Source organism: Pleurodeles waltl, chromosome 3_2, assembly GCF_031143425.1.
Source record: "Pleurodeles waltl isolate 20211129_DDA chromosome 3_2, aPleWal1.hap1.20221129, whole genome shotgun sequence".
Lineage (NCBI taxonomy): Eukaryota > Metazoa > Chordata > Amphibia > Caudata > Salamandridae > Pleurodeles > Pleurodeles waltl.
In genome coordinates this window covers 151346784-151367988 of record NC_090441.1, presented here as the reverse complement: position 1 = coordinate 151367988, position 21205 = coordinate 151346784, and the positions used below count along the sequence as shown (strand labels likewise).

Sequence of the window (21205 nt, the reverse complement as noted above, 5' to 3'; positions counted from 1 at the left end):
AATGTTCTGGAGCTTGGGAAATTATTTTGTTGGGAGAGACTGGAAGAAGCAATAGTTGAGATGTTCCCTGAAGGGGGCTCTGGTCACTTCAACACAATGGTCAGTGTGGATAAGTGAGTTGAGTTTTAGAAGGACAAAGAACTGCATATTGATGCCTGTCACAGTATCAACTTAGGGAGCAACTTGACACAAAAAAAAGTAGCAAGTTCTTTACTTTTGATGAGCTGGACAGAGGGGTTCCAAGGCAATACGTTCAATGAAAGGGTAGGAGAGGGACTTTGTGAAATCCGGTACTAGGATCTCAGTCTAGGCACCAATCATACACAGGAAGTTCTCCTTCATCCAATATTAAAAAAAGGCCAAGCGGGAAGAGATGTTGGTTAACTGTCTAACTTACTTTACAAATAGAAGTGGATTTGTGTATTGTCAGCATAAATTTGAAAGCTCACCTGGTAATGTTAAAGGAGCTGCATCAAAGATCATAAACACACTGAAAAGAAGGCATGACAGAGAAAATCCTTGAGGGATGTTGCAATTCACTGGTCGCATGGATGATCTGAATGATCCGATCATGACCATTCGGGTGTCACTGGATAGAAGCTCAGGTCTGGTAATGGATGCCAAATGTTACAGCTTATCCAACAGAACTGAGGAGCTCAACCAAAACCAGGACACAGCAAATATTCTATTTTGAAGAAAGAAGTGCTCTTTTGTTGTGATGGAGAACACTTTCTTTTCTCGCAGATCACTCTAGTTCATTCATTCTCGAACAGTTAACTTCTTCACTTACCCACATTTCTCTGCAGGTGGCAAAAATAACAATCCTGTGTGAGGAAAAACTATACGCTCTGTTGAGAGTTGAGATTGTGTCTCATTTCTTCTCTTTCAGCTGTTAGGGTTGTAAGTAGAACATACAGACCCAAGGAACACCACCATTCCCAGACAATAAAAGTAATCATCCAGTCACATGTGCAGCTCAACATCTGACCTACTGGCTAACATCAGAGCAGCATTCATTCAGTCAATTAATGTTGCTCCCAGTTGTCAGGCTGGAGATGTCATATTGTAAGATATTGTATAGGCACGTCAAGAAAATACTTCCTACAAACACATTTTATGAAGTGTCCACAATGCAACAGAAAAATAGGGTGAATAGCTTTTGCAAAATTTCATTCCATATTTATTAGAGGATAGATCAAACTAGGACTTTTCCAATCCATATTATGTAATTAGGTTTCTACCATGTCAGAAAAGTGAAGTAAAGAATCTGCTTTACTTTGGAAAGGAATAGAGCAAATACATTTACTTGACTATTAAAATGGGAAATAGAAGCTACATTTAGACTACTGTAGTTGAAAATGAGAGTGTGCCATTTTCTTTTATAGCAAAGGTCTTTCCATTTGTTAAGACTTCTATTACACAAGTGAAATGATATACACGTAATAGGTGTCTAATTTTCTAAATGTTTGTCCTGGAACAAGAATCTTTTTTTTACATAAAAAGGAGTAAAAACTATTTGTTTCTCTCTCTTTTAATGAGCAGTAAAAAACAGTGCAATAATTATTAAATTCAAATTTTTGCTCTAGTGCAACCATTACACAAAAGGACCTTCGGTAAATCGCTTTGGTATTCGAGTTAATGACTCAAGTCTATCGCCATCCCCAAGGTACACAGAAGAAAGGTGGGTGAATCCCTGGTTACCTAGCAATTAACAGAGGAAGACACTCTGGTTGTCTTCGCTTGAAGTTCTAGGAGACCGACGCATATGCGGAGTTTCAGTCTAAAAGCAAGCACTTGCAAAATTGAACCACTTTGTTGCACAAGGTCTTACTGAGCCACGTTTTCACATGCTGCATGGCAAGTACGTTTGGAATCACGGACCAGTATTATTCTGATGTATTTGCAGGCTCAAGTGCCATATGTGAGGCATCCCTTTAGTCTATCAATGCTACATTTGAGGACAGAAGAAAACCTACTTGGAAGATGTAACTCTTGCAAATAGAACTTTAAGTTGTTGGAAGAGATCACAGTGTCATTAGGCGTGCAGCCTTGTGATTAAAGAGCGTTTTAGAAGCTGTGAATGGAATATTGTTTCTTTAAAATAACATGTTATTGAAATTCAAACAAAAGTACTCAGCAGCATGTTGAAGCAATATATCTCAAATAACCTCCACCATATAACCTTCTTGATATTATCTCAGCTCAAGAGGTTAGCTTTCAGGCAGAGCTCTAAAACTTTAAGTCTTTCCATTGCAATTGAGGCACCTCAACAACAGCAGAATCTCAACACCTTTGGTAACAATCACCACTTTACTGCCCAAGCTATTCCCCTGATATCCATCATCAGAGTATTGGCTAGCTGCGTCTTATTCATCAGAGAAAATAAAACACTATGTGAAGCACATACCCCATATTTTTCACCTTTTTCTGGAACCTATTTTTGCTGTTTTGTTTAACTTTGTGAACTTTACCCCTGAGAAACAGGAGTAAACTGCCTGTAAACTTGGTTAAATTGACTTACACCTGACTGACATATGTAACTTGCCTATAGTTCATTAGTATATGGTGAAGGAAATACACTCAGGGCCTGGAGGTTAAATGCCACTTGTGGACTGCAGTACTAGAGCTCTGCACAAGTGGGGGTGGTCCCATCATGGATTTTAGGAGTGAGGGTAATGTGGTATTGTTTACAGTAGAGCAAACAGGAACTGGGAACTTTTACCCCAATGGTTAGGAAGGAGCCAGGAGTCACCCCCACCCACTTGCTAGTGCAAACCATAAATGTGACGTCCCACAGCACTCTGGAAAATGCTTTCTAAAACTGCGGAAAAATCAGAAGAGGACTGGACCTGCTGTATGTGGTCTGGGAGCAGCCCTGAAGGATTGGACCTGGTCCCTCTTGTACCCAGGACAAAGAAGTGGACTTCAAAGGTAGCTGGCTGACCTCGTGTGTGGCTACAGGGACATGACATAAGCTGCAAAGGGCCTATTTCTAAAGTGACCAGTACCAAAGGGATTTTGCTGGTGGCCTCTGCTGGAGTGAATCTTGTCTGTAAACTAAACTACTGCACTTATTACAATACCATAAAGATTAAGACTTAATTAAGACTTACCTTCCACCACTTTCAACAGTGCCCCCTCCTGGAGCCCTTCGATGCTCTTCAGTTCTGAAAAGTTGTCTAGCACGTTGCCATCCAGCTGCAGGGAGAAGCAGGTGCGGTGGCAGGTGTCCTCTCGGTCCATGAGCACCTGGTGAATCTCTTGCACCATTTCCTGTGGAGACACCTGGAAGGGGAAATACAACAAATATGCTACTCATGCCTCTGCCTTCAATGGAAAAAAACAGTAATTGATTCACAGTGTAGATGAGTCAGACTGGGGGTTACATGCTGCTTGTACAGAAGACTCCAGAGCAATTGGGAGGACTGCTACACCTACATTTGGGCCCCTTATTTTTACACAGGCTTTTACTATTTTAAAAAAAAAAAACTACATTTAACCGGCCTTGTGATGCATTTGAACTAAATCGGCATTTGATTAGCAGAAGATTTTGAAAGCTTACACAATTTGAGTGCTAATGCAGCTAAGAACCCTGATCCCTGCTGTAAAGTGAGTTTACGAACACAGGGTTGCACAACACCATCGATCTTTCAACACACACACACAGGGCACACAACGTATTTCTTTGTTGTGAACATGCTAAGCATGATGTTGACCATACGTCAGTGTGATCTGTAGCAATAATCAATAATCAAAAAAAAATTCATGAAAATGCCATATTTAAAATTAGACGATTGTATCAAGGCTTTCCCACCCCCACAGTGTGAATCACGTTTACGTTTTGGATGAGTGACATTTTAAAGTTATTCTTGATGGCTGTAGAACAAGAAACAGATGAAGTCTCATACATCGATAAGTAGAATATAAAGTGGCAGAAAGGTGCTAAGAACTAAAGAAAAATACACCTTTGTTTAAAATCTGCAGCTAATTTTGGGAGCGCTCACATCTCTGGGAAGCCAATACTCAGTCAATGGAATGGAGGTGCCACACAGAATGCTGCCCACATTCTCTCAGAAGACCCAGGTGTAATTTGAAGCAAACGAGTAGTTTCGACCCCATGTGACAGAGAAAGCACAAAAAAAAAAATCAATGCAGTGAGCAAGCCCCCTGCCCAAATGAGCATGAGGATGCCAATGTACTGAAGTACTGGTGAAAAGTTAATATCGCTACATGAGCCTTTGTGAATGAGGCTTCGTCAACATGCCTAGCCCATCGAGTCTGCCATCAGACCCAGAACTGATGGCAGACTGGCTCTGGAAAGGACTTTAGTATCCAACAATTTGTCCTGCCATCTGCTTCTCAGAAGCTTGCACAGACACATGTGGTAGTGATTGATCTGTCATGCATGACTCAAGTAGACAGTCCGAGCCTCGCAGGCATACGGAAGAGGTGGAAGGACCAATGCTCTGTAGACCTTCAGCTTCATTGGTAGGCTGATCCCTTGACGTTCCTAAATGTTGGAGTGCAATCTGCCTAAGGCAGAGCTGGAACTTGGAATTCTTCCGTTCACTTCTGCATTGATGGACACTGCTTGGGAAAGGGCACTGCCCAGGTACGTGAAGTGGCCCAGTGCCTGCAGTCTCTGTCCATTTACAGTGATGGGTGGTTCTGTGTAGGAAGCATGGGGAGCTGGCTGTCGCGTGATTGCAGTCTTCTTGATGAGACCAAGGTTGCTGCAAGCAGATGAAACCCTGCCCATACTGGCTTGCATTTCTGACTTTGTACTAGCATTCAGAGCACAATCGTCGGCAAAGAGAAAATCCTGCAGCTCAGTTACCTTCACCTTGGTGATGGCCCACAGTTCAACGGTGGTGCAGATAGCCTGAGGGCCAGAGGCTGGAAGAGCTGTTAGGTTCGTTCATTGTCTACAGAGTTGCACAAAGCATGAGGTTCGGGAGCAGGAAGTGCTCCAGAGGTGTACAAAGCGTGAGGCCTGAGTGCTGGAAGTGCTACAGGGTCGAAGATATGAGGTTCAGAGACTGGAAATGCTACAGAGTTTATGATATGATGTTCAGAGGCTAGAAGTGCACCAAAGGGGCAGGCAGGCTGAAGTCAACAAGATGGAAGTGCTACACATTTGAAGAAAGTGTAAATTCCACAGGCTTAGCAGATAGGCTAAGAATATTATACTTGACACCCATATTTCTGGAACTCGAGTATGAAGCAGCAGTTTACTTCCTCTGTTGGGCTAAGATCAAAAAGCCTCCTAACCAAAGTCCAGCTGTACAGCCATGCATTGGTGCAGTCCAAAAGAGAAACGTATTTCCTTTGCTCTGGAATGAGAATCTGCAGTAGTTGGTGCCTGCCATAGACTTCCATTAGAGTAAATAAACATACTTTTTGGCCACAGCAATTGGTATGTCAAAGGATCATGCTCTGTACATTCCAAAATTACACCATTTGTTTCGAAATTTCACACAAGACAAATAGGGACACATTTGTAACACTTTGAGCGCATTTGTTGCATTGTCGGTGAAATGGTTTGCAATTTATTAGACACGTTCTTGGTGGTGCAGTTCCTACCTCTTCAGAAAAGTCTTATTGGAGCCTGACATTTTAAATCAGATGAACGATTGGTACTGCATTTTATTACCTAGAAATCACAAGAATCATTTTACAGAATGTAGACTGAAAATATCTATTGAAAAAAATACAGGCTAAGGACCGTGAGAGATAGCCGGATCAATACCTAAGTTAGATAGAACAACTGGAGGATGCCTGAGCAGAGTTTACCTGCAGGGAGAACTGCTCGATCCCTGGTGCCTGGATCTTGACTGTGAAGCCTGTGTCCTGGATGACTATCACCTCCTGCTCACTGCCATCATCTTCCAGCTCCCCATCCTCGTGGCCATTCTGCTTGATTTCCACATCGATGTCTTTACAATTAACCACATCTCCATTCATTAAAGTCATGCCTGCTGATTGGTCTGCAACAAGAAAAAACAGCCAGCAATTATGCAAGAGGCAGCACAACTGCCAAAAAGCGGCGCCTGGGCTCACAGACATCACACAAAATAACAACACTGTGCCTTCTGTCACCAAAGGACCTAGCATACCCGCACTGTAACATTCCAGTGGTTCCCAACCTGTGGGGTCCGCGAAGCCTCCTCACGGGGTCAACGACTAGTTAGAAAATGAATATTAACAGATTATATATGTATATAAATTAGGTGGCTAAATGTACAATTTAACATTTTTAAATGTACTGTAAATGTCAAGGAATTTGAAATTGGAGGCTAAAAATTAAATGAGTATCCTCAGATTGGTTCGTGGGAGCTGTGCCGGTGCATCCAACAGAATACAGTACAGCTGACGTGTGGCTTAAACTGAATTCAGAAAAGATCCAACCTATTAAAATTAACCGTTTATTTTCATTTATATTTGCTTGCAAATTTAGTAAAATGTGTAATTTGTGTATTTTTTGATTAATGTTTGTTTCTGTATTTTAGTGTATTGTTTTGTGGTTCAAATCATCAACAGTGTTTAGGCCAGGGTCCCCAGCTTCCAATAATGACTCAGTGGGGGTCCCCGGGTTAGTAATGATAAAGTGGGGGTCCACAGAAGTCACAAGATTGAGAACCATTGCAATGTTACATACATTCTAACCCTGAAAAACCGCTGTTACTTGGAACACACAACCAGCAACTCCCATGTCAATGGAAACATCAGCAAAGCAACACAACACAGGAGGGGGTGGAAGGGATGGGGTAATTAACAGTGCAGGAGTGGGTTTGGGGAAAGGAACGACGATGGAGCAATAGCGTGGGATGGGCGTGGGGGAGAGACAGCCTGCCTACACATGTAATCTTATGGAGTGCTGCAAGGAAAAGAAAAAAGTAGCTCCGAAAAGCGCGAGCAGTGGAAGGATACTGACAAGGACGAAGTACTGTGGCCATACCACCATACTGGGATCTATACATTTACAACACAAATGTAAGCAGCTACGGTTTTGTCAATTTGTCAGTCTGTCCAAAAATGATGCAAAAAAATGGGGTATGTCACGCCAAAGACATAAACGGATAACCCCTCTATAGAAATTGTCAATCTTCCCATGTGAACAACACATGTCAAGGTTATGATGGATGAAGTAAAAAGTATTTGAAAAGAGCAAGAAATGTTTCTACCATGGAAACAACCAATTACAAAAAAATTATGTAAAGCCAGCTTTAAGGTAAACAAAACACAAACAGTTGAAAGTAAAAACGCTGATAGGCTGAAGTGCAAGCTTTAAAAATAAAAATAAGCAAATGATATTCTATTTAGCTACATTGACATTAAAGAGCCCTTCCTAAAATTCCAGTTCAATGAAGGTGGTGGTATGTGAATTATTATGCTGCACAAATATTTTATGAACCTTGGAACCTTTGAAAGGGCAATTCAAATTAAAATTGTATAGGCGCCTGTATTGCTCGCTGCTAGGAGGTAAATGCACAATTCTTTCAACTTTTATCAATCATAGACTGCTAAAACTGAAAATCCGGACAAGTGAAAAAAATACAAAGTCTTTAGTTTATAGTTTGAGAGGTGGGTAGACAAGGCTCTTGAGGCACCGAGGTGCAATTTAACTTAAGGTCTTGAGTACTGCAACAGAGATACGAATTCCTGCAGCTGCTGACTCTGGGCATTCTACGGCTACATATGTTCATTGCTCCCCTTATCACCATCAGCTAAATCCCAGGGCCAAACTGCACAGTTTTACTCTGGATTCTGACAGCATTTCTTCCAAGGTGAATAAAGTGAACGCTGATCGCAAAAACGACAAAGGATGGGACGAGAGAAGATAGACAAAGTCAGCTACAAAAGATGCACTCTGTAGCGTGTATCAACAAAAGGAAAACAAGCACTGGCAAAGCCAATAGGTCTTGCCTACACAAGAGCTATTGGCTTCGTCAGTGGTTTTTAGCCATGTTGTAGAGCATTGTGGCTGAAAGTCATAAAAACAAGAGAAAAAAATGGCACTATGGAGGGAGCCGCAAACAGCGTGAGTGGGAGGGGAAAGAAACAGCACCTGAATCACATCGGATGCAGCAGACGGCAATAATTAAGTTGAATCAAATGTGCTTGGTCCCTGCTCAGAAGCGACGTTTGCCCAGCACTGGCCAATTAAGGAGGCTGCAAAGAAGAGGTACACTGCAGCCATCAAATGGCAAGCAATAGATGAGATCCAGGCCCTTCTTTTTTTAATTTTTTTTAAAGCAATAGTGTCTCACTAGCCCATGCTCGTGCAGGCTGGACTCTGATAATAGCTCCCAAACGTATGAGCAGTGGAGGGACACAAGTACGAGGGGCCCGCTCTAGGGAAGGGCCCCACACAGGAGGAAGTGGCGACTGCAGAGCTGACCAGCAGGATGCAAGCAAATGACAGTGACCACGATGCCAACCAATGCTAAGTAATGGGCAGCCTACAAGCCGACTGATAGTAAACAAATTGCCTCAAAAAGACAGCACTTGCGCTGTCTATGTGACACCTAACAATTGGTTTGGGATTGCTTTTGTGCCTGATTGGAGGGGATTTCGCCTGGCTGTTGTGGCTGGCTGGTTCCTGTTAGAGCAGGACCAAGACTGATACCCACAAGGTTAATGCCTTAACTGTAAAGCATGAGGCGTCTGCAGTGGCACAGTGAGCAAGTAAAGAACAGTCTGGAATGGGCCTGATGAACCACCAGAGGCTGAAATTACTTGAAGCATTCTACTCATAACGTTTTTGTTTGACTGAGAATGCACCAGTAACTAAATGGGAGCTACACAGTTCAAAGGCTCACTTAGCTCAGGAAAGATATTTCATATGGCCTCAAGCATTCAAAAGTGCTTCGTGTTTTCAAAACCCTGCAAACTTAAATCCAACAAAGGCGCTTTGAAGGTTGATGACTTACCATGGTGAGGGTATGTTGAGATATCACTGAATCACAGACACTCATCCTTTTGTTCAAACTGATTACAATTTTGGACACAAAACTAGTTCCAGTTTATCCCGAGTAACAGTTTTTGAAAACCCCCCCGACACACTCCTATCGGAGGTGTCTTTAGTACGCATGTGGAAAACTAGGCCCCGTCCTGTCAGGGCATTGTGAAGGGAACACACAGCCCTGGGGAACCGGAAAGATTAACAACACGGTTCCCAGAGAAAGTCATACAGCCAAATGAGTCAGCAACTCTGCACCAGACACCCTTTCAATTTAAGCCAAACTACTTCGAAACTCATTTCTACAGAAGAAGAAAGACAGGCAAACATGGTAGAAGAAGCTGAAAAGGGTGGAGAATATGATGCTGCTAGTGAAAAAATAAGGTTGTATATTGAAGACACTGAACACCGATAATAAGAGGATGACTGAGAAACTGAACAGTATAAGAGGAATCAAGCAGAATTTTGAATGCCATAGTATTTATCACCTCGACAGTTTGCAGAAAGACCCATGACGAAATCACTGAAACAGACTCGATTCTATGGTAAACGTGAAACCAAGCTTTTATCTTTCTTTTAAAAGAACAAAAGATCAGCACAGGATCATGGTAGAGATTATGTGCAGTTAAAAAATATATAAAGTGTTCAAATGAGAACACCACAATGAAAGAACTTGTTAAAACAAAGTTAGGTACATGGAAAGTTAGAAGCTTACATGGTTTGCATCTAAGAATCGAACTGTTCAGGCAAAGTTGTAAAGAGTCACTTGTCTTCAAAGTTCTAGCTGGGGGTAGATTGTAGTTTGATGTGCATGTTTAAGACATGAACATGCAAATATAAACACTGGCAGAACTTCAAAGGAGAAAGATCAGAACACAGCAGGTCAATATACAACTTGATCCAAGAACGGTGCGGCTGGGGACACTGCTCTGCCGTATTGTGTACCTGGCTGCAGGATCATTTATTTGCAGCACTCTGCCGGTTGTTTTATCTAGAATTTCATTACAGTTAATTATATAGGCAATTCTGTTAAAAGTCAATTGTGAAACCAACTTTTAAAAGTATTAACTTCGAAAATACGTTCCTATTTAAAATGGAAAGAAGTTTAATTAGGTATGTTTCCATGTGGCATAATAGCTCGATCCACAGGATGTAAAAAGACAGAGACGTTTGCGTCTGAAACACAATTGCTGCGAGATTTATAACAAAAAGGGTAAATCCCGAGTTAACCACAAGTACGTTTATTTTCAAAAATATAGCGGAACAAGTCCAGATGACAACTTCTCCGTCCGAAGTGGGAGCAAGAACTTGCTACAATGCTTTGAAATCAGGACTTTCCATAATTAACGTAATAATGGTGATGTCCCAAACTCCTCAAATGGAAAATGTAAGATAAACATGGGTTCCTCCTAAAGCCACACTGGGCCCTTTCAAAAGAAGGGATGCTTTGCATGCAGAGTGCGGGGGCAATACCAGCAGTGGCGCTGCTGTTCAGTCTGGGCATCAACAGTCTGAAGACCAAGCACCTTGATGGACACCCCCCACTGTCCAGAATTGTAATAAAAGCTTTCACGATGATAACAAGACTTTTCGGTTTCCTCTTCAAAGAGAAAATTATGCGTCTAATTCTCTTCGAGAGATGGGGTTTGCTATCATCTTCCTTTATCTGGGGAGAGTGAAGTCCTGAAATGTTGACAACTTTGAGACCCGTTGCCTCCTTATATCCAAAGTTGCTCTGTTAAAAGATACAACTCTGGAAGGTTGCAGGATGCCAGCTTCCCTAGAGCTTTTGTCTGGTCTTCACTGTGGGACCAAAGGTGGGACCAAGCTAGCACCTGCCCAACCCGGAAGACCCTCTTCAAGAGGGTCCTGTGGATTTCTGGTCCTGTATTAGTTGTGGGAAAAACCTACTGGTGTACCATAAGGAGGCTCTCTTGGACAAAGCTCTTGGACAAAGTATTTTATACTTTCACAATATGTGGGGAGAAGAACAGAGAGCATCTTCAGCAAACTCATATAGAACCTGTTAATTTACATTTTCCTAAAATGCAGCAGAAGAGACAAGTACCAGGGCTGGACTGGGAAAGTCTGAACATTATTTTCACAGAGATACGGTCCTTATTGACCTTTCTGGGGTTTTGGTGATGCAGAAAAGTGCCACTGTTGACATGGTCAAACCCCCCCAGCCCCCCACCCTCCCTCCAGCAGCATGTATTGTGCCACCCTGGGGGACCCGTCACCAAGCACATGCACACTGCCTTTACAGCATGTGTGCTCGTGGTGAAAAAAAGACAAAGTCGACATGGCACCCCTCTCAGGGTGCCATGCCCACATACCACTACCTGTGGCATATGCAAGTCACCACTCTAGCAGGCCTTACAACCCTAAGGCAGGGTGCACTATACCACAGGTGAGGGCTTAAATGCAAGAGCAATATGCCCCTACAGTGTCTAAGTCCATTCTTACACATTGAAAATGCAGTGTAGCCATACTGGGTATATGGTCTGGGACTTTGTCATGATTCCACAGCTCCATAATGGCTTCACTGAATACTGGGAAGTTTGGTATCAAACTTCGCAGCACAATAAACCCACACTGATGCCAGTGGGGGGTTTATTGAGAAATGCACCCAGAGGGCATCTTAGAGATGCTCCCTGTATGTTAGCCAAACTGCTAGTGTAGAACTGACCAGTCTGTGCCAGCCTGCCACTTTCAGATAAGTTTCTGACCACATGGGGTGAGAGACTTTGTGCTCTCTGTGGGTAGAAACAAAACCGCCCTGGGTAGAGGTGCTTCACACCTTTCCCCCGCAGGAACTGCAACACCTGGCAGTGAACCACAAAGGCTCAAGCCTCGGGTTACAGTGCCTCAGGGCACTCAAGCTAGTGGAGCTGCCGCCCCCTGGACAAAGCCTTACTTTTGGCGGCAAGACCGGCGGGAAAATTAGGGAAAACAGGGGAGTGACCACCCCTAAGGTGTCCAGAGCTGAGGTGACCCCCTCTGCAGAACCCTCCATCTTGGTTTGGAGGACAAGGACCAATAGGGTTAGGTTTGCACCCCCTCCCCAAAGGGAGTGGACACAAGAAGGGTGTAGCCACCCTCAGGGACAGTGGGCATTGGCTACTGCCCTCGGACCCATGAAATGCCCCTAAATCCATTAACGTCCACAGACTGGAACTGCAAGTCAAGTACTTACCTGTAAACCGTATTAACTTTTTTCCCCCCTCACCCCCCCCAGAACTGTTTCTGAAAACTGCACTGTCAACTTTTAAAACAGATAATTGTCAATATTTCAAAAACTGTACAACTCATCGATATCAAACATAGTACTATTGACATATGTCTGACCATTGGTCTGGAGTTAAGTCATTGAGTGTGTGCTTCTTCCATTGTTTGTATGTGTACAACAAATGCTTTCCACTACCCTCTGATAAGCCTAACTGTTCGACCATACTACCACAAAAGAAAGCATTAGTATTATCTACTTTGGCCTCTGGGGAACCCCTGGACTCTGTGCACACTATATCTCATTTTGATATAGTATACACAGAGCCAGCTTCCTACAGGGGAGATTACGTAAACAAAAGTAATCAAAGAATTGACGTCCCAAGAGAAACAGTAAGGATTCCACAAATGTCTACAATCACAGAAAAGTCAAGCAATCTATAAGCCACAGCAATTCTCCAGACAGACACTCGTACAGATAAAGTAAGGAGCAACGCTCACTGACATAACTCAAGGGGGCAGGTGTACATGACACTGAGCATTCTCACATACTTCACCATGGACTGAACATCCCAAGTTAAATTTCACCTTACATGACGCCACCAGCACACTAATCACACAAGATAAAGTATGGTGCGTCGAGTTAGAGGGGAGCATGGCTCTCACTGGGAGCGCCAGGACCATTATCAAAAGATTAGCAAAAAATATTGGCAGGGTGCTAACAGGCCAATGAACAGCACTGGATGCCCCATAGCACAAGTATAAAGAACAAGAAAGCAGTATAGGGACCAGGAGCAAAGGAGAGCATAAGAACTAGGAAAAGACAGCTGCAGCATTTGAAATGCCTTGTGCACTGGCACAAGGCTGTGTTAAAAACAAGAGCAAGACCAGGAGCATGTGGAGAAATAAAAAGCCGCAGTCTGAAAAGGAGCCAAGAGGAGGATTGTGCAGACTAGAAACAGCACTGAGAAGCACTGCAAGGAAGTTCATGAAGATGGAGGGCAAAAAGAGGCAGCGTGACAAGGGGAATCCAGATCACAGGAAAGGATAGCAGTAGGTGGAAGCGAAGTCTTGCCCATAATCCATAACCGGTAATGATTATGGGATATGACATCAGAAAGAAAACAAGCATTGGCATAGCCAATAGGTTTTGCCTTTGGGACCTTACAGTATAAGTATGTAGCCATTCAGTACATTAAATTGGCAGATGGAACATACCATAGTTGACATTGTGCAACCACTGGTGACACCCTAGAAGGGTCACCCAAACATATCAAGAGTGTTCAGTGCTCAGTCATAGTGTAATAAGGATGTTACGTTGGCATGAATCATGTTCATAATTGCAATAAAAGAGATCAATAAAACATACTACCTTAAACCATCACCTCCACTTGCAGGTCTGGACACCTCTTCTGCCGACCTCAAACCATCATCTCCACTTGCAGGTCTGGACACCTCCTCTACCTACCTCAAACCATCATCTCTACTTGCAGGTTTGGGGCCTCCTCTACCTAGCACAAACCATCAATGCTACTTGAAAGTCTGGACACCCCACCGCCTACTTCAAACCATCACCTCCGTTTTGAACCTCTGGAAACCTCATCTACTTGGCTCAAAATATCACCTTCATTTGCAGGTCTGGGCTCCTCCTCTACCTAGCTCAACCCATCACCTTCACTTGCAAGCCCAGACACTTCTCTTCCTAATTCAAACCATCACCTCCACTTGCAGGTCTGGACACTCCCCACTTACCTCAAGTCAACACCTCCGTTTGCAAGTCTGGACACCTCATCTACTTGGCTTAAACACTCACCTCCACTTGAAAGCCTGGACACCTCTTTCTAACTCAAACCATCACCCCCACTTGCAGGTTTGGACACCTCCTCTACCTAGTTAAAACCACCCCTCACTGCACTCCAAGCCACCACCTGCACTAGCAATCCCAGAAAGGGCTTTCTCAGTTTTCTTCTGAAAATGTTTAGCTCTGGGTGAACTTACTACTTCTCGCTGGCAATGGAGTTCATTCTCCAAGAGGTAATGTACTCAACTGGCAGATTTATGGATACTGCTTACCAAGCACAAAGTAGTGAGAAGGCGGTTATTAATGAGCATTGGGCAAAGTCAATGGTTGTGGCATTATGGAGAGATGAACCATACAATACAAGTCTGAACGAATGGACTTTGCATACATTAATAAGTGATGGATGGGTGGCAGGTCTGCATACTGCACACACATCTGGGCATGTGCTTATTGTGTTCCGAGAGTGTCTGGCACAGCACAGGAGGCTACTAGAACCAGGTGGCCCTAGGGTATCCACCCATCCCTAATTTTCACAGACTGTCCGTGAATTAACCCTAATGTCCCAGGCTGCCTTTGTCCATAATTTTAGCCTTTGAGCTAAAAGACCTATGATACAGTTTAAAGGCCTCGGCTAAAGCGGAAGGTCTTTTGTGCTGTAATCCCAAGGCAGAGGCAAACATGAAACAAGTTTTCTCACCGGAAAGCCGCCCGTCTTAAATAAATGCAGATCTGTGCAGTTAGTTAATCTGTACAAGTAAAGGCTGCTTGCGGGCTGCTAGAGGAGGGGTTAATTGATGGAGACACTTTAAACTTCATGAAGACAAAATAATTATTCTTTTTGAGAGGTACTGTACGGAGTGTTCCAAGCGGAGCTGTGGAGTGCGTGCTTTTAATGGACAGCAGAAAACCTGTTTGCACTAGGGGCCATTTGCATATTACTAAAACGCACACTTTGAAAACACTTTTTTTCATTTTAACTTACATTCATGTCCACATTTTGCGGCAGCCAATCTTATACTGAGTAGAGCAGGTTTAAAATCATGACTTACACATTCATGTGCTGTCTGAGACAGGCAGTGACCTCCTAACACTAAAAATACACAAGTCGCCATTCCCTATTGATACAGGCAGATTTTAGTTGTATGGACTTCTAGCTGCGCACACATACATCTAGAGTGATCACATTAACCAATAGAGGTTTCATAACATAAAAGAGTGTATTTCCCACTGCTTTTTTAAACTTGCATTTACTTTTCAATTAAGGTGTGCATAATTTTATATGCAGTTACCTGACGGTGAAAGATCATTGTTCTTTTTAGCTACGCCTTTGATTGCGCCTCCACGCTCACAGACCCCATTCCACCCAGGATCATAGTATCCATACTTTTTTTTAAATGCCCTTCGACCACTGAAAACAGCAGTGATGTTAGCATATGTTGTCCCACAAACCCTCACCTTCACTATGTGCCTTGCGTCAAATTAACCTGTGGTCGGTATCTGTCAGATTTGTACAAAAACACTGTCCTCTGGTGCTAAAGGGGATTGAGAAAAAAACACAAATCTAGTCAGTTGCTTAATCGCACTATATGTGACCAGGAAACCTGGGTTCAAATTCCAACTCACCCACATGACTAAATTGTGTGATTTAAGTCAAACCAAGTTACTTCCTGTGTCTAGTTTACTTGAAAGGGAAATTTGAGAGAACGTTCAAGTAAGTCAGTTCAAGATTAATCCTGTGTAAAAACATCACTTGCATATGCTTCACTAGCCTATAATATTCCTCCATCCAAAAAATAATATTGGCCATGACATAAGGGACACCGGACAATTTGTATGCTTTGTTCACTCATGATTGTCAGGAGAGAGGGTTAATAAATGTTTCAAAGTTCAAGTTTAGAAACTTCCAATTCAAATAAATGTCAATGTCAAGTTATGATATGCTAAAATGAAACACTTCTATGTGTTAAAGAAACACTTTCTACATTTTAAGGGCTTTAACATGTTCTTATATTTAGCTTGTTGTGTAATTTGTATCCCAAATACCTTTAAGAATATGCATGCGGTTTGCTATTTAGGGATTAGCCAGACCACTGGTTTGGGCTTTGCTCGGCTGCAGAGCCATTTTAAGACATGGAGCGACATGGGAATTTGCCCAGGGCCTAACATACCAAGGGGTCGGTCCCAGCCCACCCCCCTCACACAAGCACTACCAATTGACCATTGCATTGACAGAGTTTGCCAGGGTTGGGTGGAGGGAAAGGGGTGCTGCTTATTCAACCACTTGACAGTGCCTCTTCTGTTTCTAGCCTCTCTGCTGAGACTACTCTTCAGATATGCAATACTTTCCAGTACCCGTGGAGGGCCTATCTGATTTTAGGAATTGCCCTGCCTTGTTCTTCTCTTTTATTTATCCAGTTCTTAGCAATGACCCTTTGAATCAGTTGCTGTGGACCTCCCATCTGATCTGGACTTCATCCTGCTCTTTAATTCTCTGTCTGGTGGTCAGACTCCCAGATCCAAATACATATAGAGTCCTTGAAGCACACCCTAATGCAGCAATCAGGTCTTCTCAAGGCTGTGAGGCTACAAACAAGTTGTGGGTACCTCACAGCCTGACATTTGGTGCAAGACTGTCACCCACACCACCTGCTCTACCTCATTCATGTTTTTAGGATTGATGTCTAGTGGAGTGTCAGGTGAGCCAGATGTGTTTGTTCAACTTGCCTAAACTCCCAGAAGACGAAAAGTCACTTACCGTAATGTTTCCCAAACTGATTGTATTTAGTTTGAAATGGTCAGAAACAACCAAAATGTTCCTGTTGCTTTCTGTCCAAGAAAGACTGGGAATATCTAGGTAGGACCGATGACCTTGACACTGTGGTCAAGGGCATCTATTTACTATTGGACAAGGACATAATGCGCCATCGGAATACCTCATGCCTAGAGGTAATTTCATACACAGCACAGAGAATAATTTGTGCAACATAAAAACAGGAAATAAATGCATTGATAAACCAGTAGGGTGTGGCCGCTCCTCCTTTTGTCCTAACTTTTGATCCTTTGTCCTGAATGTTTTACACCAGTGCTGTCCTGAATTTGCCCCCGTGCCAGGTGGTTACCCTGAGTGGCACAAAAGAAAGGAGGCTCAGGAATAACGCGTGTTTACACTGGAAATATGCACGAGTGCCCCAGGATAAGTGGTAGAATGAATTGTGAATTACAGTATTTCAGAAACTCAGACCGTAAGCAAGAGTGCTTGGGGCCGTATCACATGAAAAGTTAAACATTTAAAGTGGTTGCAGCCAGTTGTCTTGAAACTAAATAATGTCACACAGGCCGCCAAATAAAGGCACACGGTAAAGCAGTGATGAAACAGCAGCGGCTTGAGATCAGGGGCCGTATTATCTGCTTTTCTGCGGGTGAGGGATCTAAAGTTCACACATACAACTCGGAATTTCTCTGAGTTAATGCATTAACTTTAAACGGAGCAAGATGGAAACAGTGAGCAGGGGTTAGCTCGCTGCTCGCTGTTAGACTTCTGTCTTAAGCCCATGCATTAGCACGGAGAAATTCCCAGTTAAATGTGTGAACTTTAGACACTACACAAGGCAGGAAAGCGCTCGTCCCGTCGTGATACGGCCCGTGTGTCTAGGCGCAGCACAGATCTTACTAGCAGTGTGAGTCCTGAACAAGCAGTGAGTGGCACGTTGCATGTCCGAGCTCGTTATATATGATATCACATTCAGTACTTCTAGGAGCGATGTCCCTCTCGTGGAGACCCTTGGCAGAAGTGAGTTTTACTTCAGTAGAAGTAAAGGTGCCTAACTAAATACGGGCAGGGTGGAAGGATGCCTCTATCATGTTAGTGTGGGTCAGGCTTTCACGTCCGGTTAGTATGTACCCGCACTGCTGATAACATCACAGCTGAGGTGAACAAGTAGTGGAGTGTCAATGCACATCCAATCACTGCCTCCTTTTCGCAGAAATCAGCAAATATGTGTTTGAATACTAATTACCATCTAATCCTTTCCCTCCTTGGAATGATCCCCCGTAGGAAACAATACAATGCACACTGCATGCCCATTCCTTCCTTGGCCTCTTTGGTGTAACCTGGATATGTCCAACTGCAATTAGGTACCTGCATCTCTCCAGGACTAGCAAATCATATTGATTGCCAGAACACACCTGGCACTAGACCATGCATTAATTGCTGAGCTTTCCCTTTAAACCACTGTTAAAGTTTTCAAATTGAACCAAATGAAGCAAAGTACACAACTCCTACACATCAATGATTTATTCAAAGGAAACCCTGTGGTAGAAACACGGGATTGACAGTATACGAACAGCTCCGGCAACCTCAGCGTCACACTGCAGTTTTAGGCACCAGCAGACTCGCTTTTTAATGCCCACCACAAACATACAATTGGCGTTTAAGATTTCGGCAATCTCACTTCATGTGACTTGTTGTGCAAGAAAGTAGATGGAACTTTTAACAGTTTCACAAAACTAGGCTACCTGACGTTTTCAAATGGTCTGATAGCTGAGATTTACAGCAGTGAGTAGGTTGCAAGCTGTACATTTCCGTGTCGCAAAACCTCTAAGCTGCTAAATTCACCGCCAAAAAGGAGCTCTGCTGTGCACGCTGCTGCTAGCGCCAAACCCAATAAAAACATCAGAGGTAATTGAAAGACTGCAGTACAAAGGTAAACTCAATTACACAAAGATGATGCAGGCAGCTCAATCTATCTCAAAGCAGCAATTTCACAAATCTAACAGGGTCCCTTATTCTTACTGGATCACCAAAAGGATTCGGTCTATAATTTTGCATTCAAAAGTTCAACAATAAAGTGCTCCAAGGACAAGACCCAAAGTTTAAATTAATAAAAGCCAAAAGGTAAATATTAGAAGACCTGGACAAGATAAAGTGCCTTCCTGATCCAGGCTCTCTTCGGATGGCCTTGTGCCCAGTCCAGAAGTGTTCAATGTCATGTCATCTGCTCCAAGCAAGCATGTCTCAGATCCCACAGCACTTTCCTGGCACACTGCCCAAGTACTGCCATGCCCACTGGTCCTACTTCCGGCAACAGTCTGCATCTTGCTGTCCATGCAAAGGGCATCTGTGTGTCCTTCAGGTGCTCCGAGGAGTGAACCGACAGATGCCAACCTGCCCCCTTCCCCAGAGACTGACGGCTTTTCAAGGGCAGTGTGCACAGAGGCACCGATCCCCCCTGGCAGCGCCCTGTGGCTGTACTCTACGTTAAACGAGGGCGTGCCACGGCCGACGGAAGTTTGGCCATCTGCTGCCGTAAGTCCTTCGGATCGGAAAGTTTGGAAGGCCATGCTGTGGTCTTCTGCTTTCACCGGCTCCGCGTGCTCCGACTGGGGCCAGAAAACTATTTCCAGCGGGCACCTTGCCTCAAGGTCGGACACCCAGTCCCTGAGGCCCAGAGAGACACTGCCACCGAGGCCGGCCTCCATCGCTGCACGCCCCCCTTTCTCATCTGTGGTCTCGGTGCCGAGTGGGGTCGGCTTGTGCTGGGACAGAAGGCCGAGCCCCGAGCGGTGGCCAGGGGGCCCTTTCGGCAGCAGAGGCCTCTTCTCCCCCCTTGGGTCACTCTGTCGGAATAGCCAGACACAAAAATGGCGGCAACAACAACAGTTCCCCATGGTCTGAAGTTCTTCACAGACTTCTGTTGTCAGGGGTCCGCGGCGGAGGGATCGGTGGTCCTCCGTCCCCGGGCCCACCCGGGCGCCATGGAGGGCTCTCGCTGCGCACCAGAGGGCTGCGTGGAAAGAGGTGTTATTAATAGTGCGACCCCAGCTGGGCCCCAGCACGGCCGCAGGGGAGGGAGGGGGCTGCTGCAGGCCACGGCACAACACGCCCAGGCGGCCCCTGCATACTGAGGAGTGCGAGCCCGGGGAGCCCCCTGAACGCAGCCACCCTCCCCCCCAGGAGGGGCCGCTGTGGGCACCGAGCTCAAGTGACGGCGCACTTACCATGCCCACAGGGCTGGCACAGGCCTGGGTGGGCAGTCGGAGGGGACACGGCACAGCGGCGCGGCCTTCACGGCCCCTTCGGAGACGGCAACAAGACGGACTGAATATATAGGATGCGGGTTTGTAATGCCAGAGAGCGCAAAAACGATGGGATGGAATGCACCCGGAGCAACAGCCAGTGGTTACAATTGTATCAAACATTCATATCCATCACTTTTGGTCTTTCACACCTTGAGACAGCACAACAGCGCGAGATAGCGTCGTAAGCTTTGCACCCACACTTGCAGCAAGCACAGGGAGGCTGTCAAAGCAGGAACTGCAGGGCCTGCTCTCACGTGCATGCTGATCACATTCCGCTAATCTAACCTGTCGAGCTCGCCAGACACTCCCAATCAAAGGAAACAACCATTCATTAAACTCCCACCATTCACAGGGGATGGCTAATAACTTATGAGGCTTTTTGGTTCTCAAAATCACAAAGAACCGTTTCGGGTTCTCCGCTCACTAAATCCATAGCGTAACATGTGAAAGGGGTGCGTAAACAGCACATCCCTCCCTCCGACAGCGGCGAGGCATTAACTCCCAAACATACAGCATGAAAACACAAACAGGTGACGGCAGAAGTCTAAACAGGAATCAAGTAGCCTGCAAAGTAACGTCCACCCTCAAGAACAGGGATGCTGGGGTAAGACAGGTTATTTTCTGATGTGGAGTGGCTAACTGGTGCAGGAAACAGATTAACGGTGGAAGAGTGCGGTGACCAAGCGTATGCCACCATATCTGTTAAATACTCCGGGCATGCATACAGCTGGTTAATCACTCTCCGAAGAACCGAACCAGGGGCCAGATGTAGTAAAGGTTTTTCCCCATTCTGTGTCTATGGGAAAAAGTGTTCGTACATATGGCCCCAGATCACTGCATGGTGGCCAATTCACTGGCGACCGTCTGCAGACCACAGGCTGGATGGGCATCTTGAACGATGACCAGGTAACTGAAAGAGCGAGGGACAAGTATAAGGACAGAAAGGGGGTCAAAAGAATACTTTCCTTTGCACACCACTGAAGGAAGACATTATCCTCTGATGAGAACACCATGTTCCCTTGTCTGGAATTCCTAAATGGGGCGATCTGATTGATTAACATAACACTGAACTTTTTTTTTTTTTTTTTTTAATACTCGAAACTACTAATAGTGTGACTTTTATATTTGAAGGGGGATTA

The 21205-nt window shown here is 44.4% G+C and overlaps 1 protein-coding gene across 4 annotated transcripts in view; it reads right to left on the bottom strand.

The window, feature by feature from the left end:
• CLUH (clustered mitochondria homolog) overlaps window positions 1-21205 on the bottom strand; it is a 231278-nt gene that overhangs the window by 173201 nt on the left and 36872 nt on the right. For 2 of the 4 annotated variants that reach the window (XM_069227015.1, XM_069227016.1), the window contains exons 2-3: window positions 5794-5987; window positions 3114-3285 (exon numbers count right to left, since the gene is read on the bottom strand). In XM_069227015.1, coding sequence (XP_069083116.1) covers window positions 3114-3285; window positions 5794-5987 — 366 coding nt within the window. Of the gene's footprint in view, window positions 1-3113; window positions 3286-5793; window positions 5988-18898; window positions 19834-21205 lie in introns of those variants that run through there. The other 2 variants (XM_069227014.1, XM_069227013.1) reach the window with 2 other exon arrangements.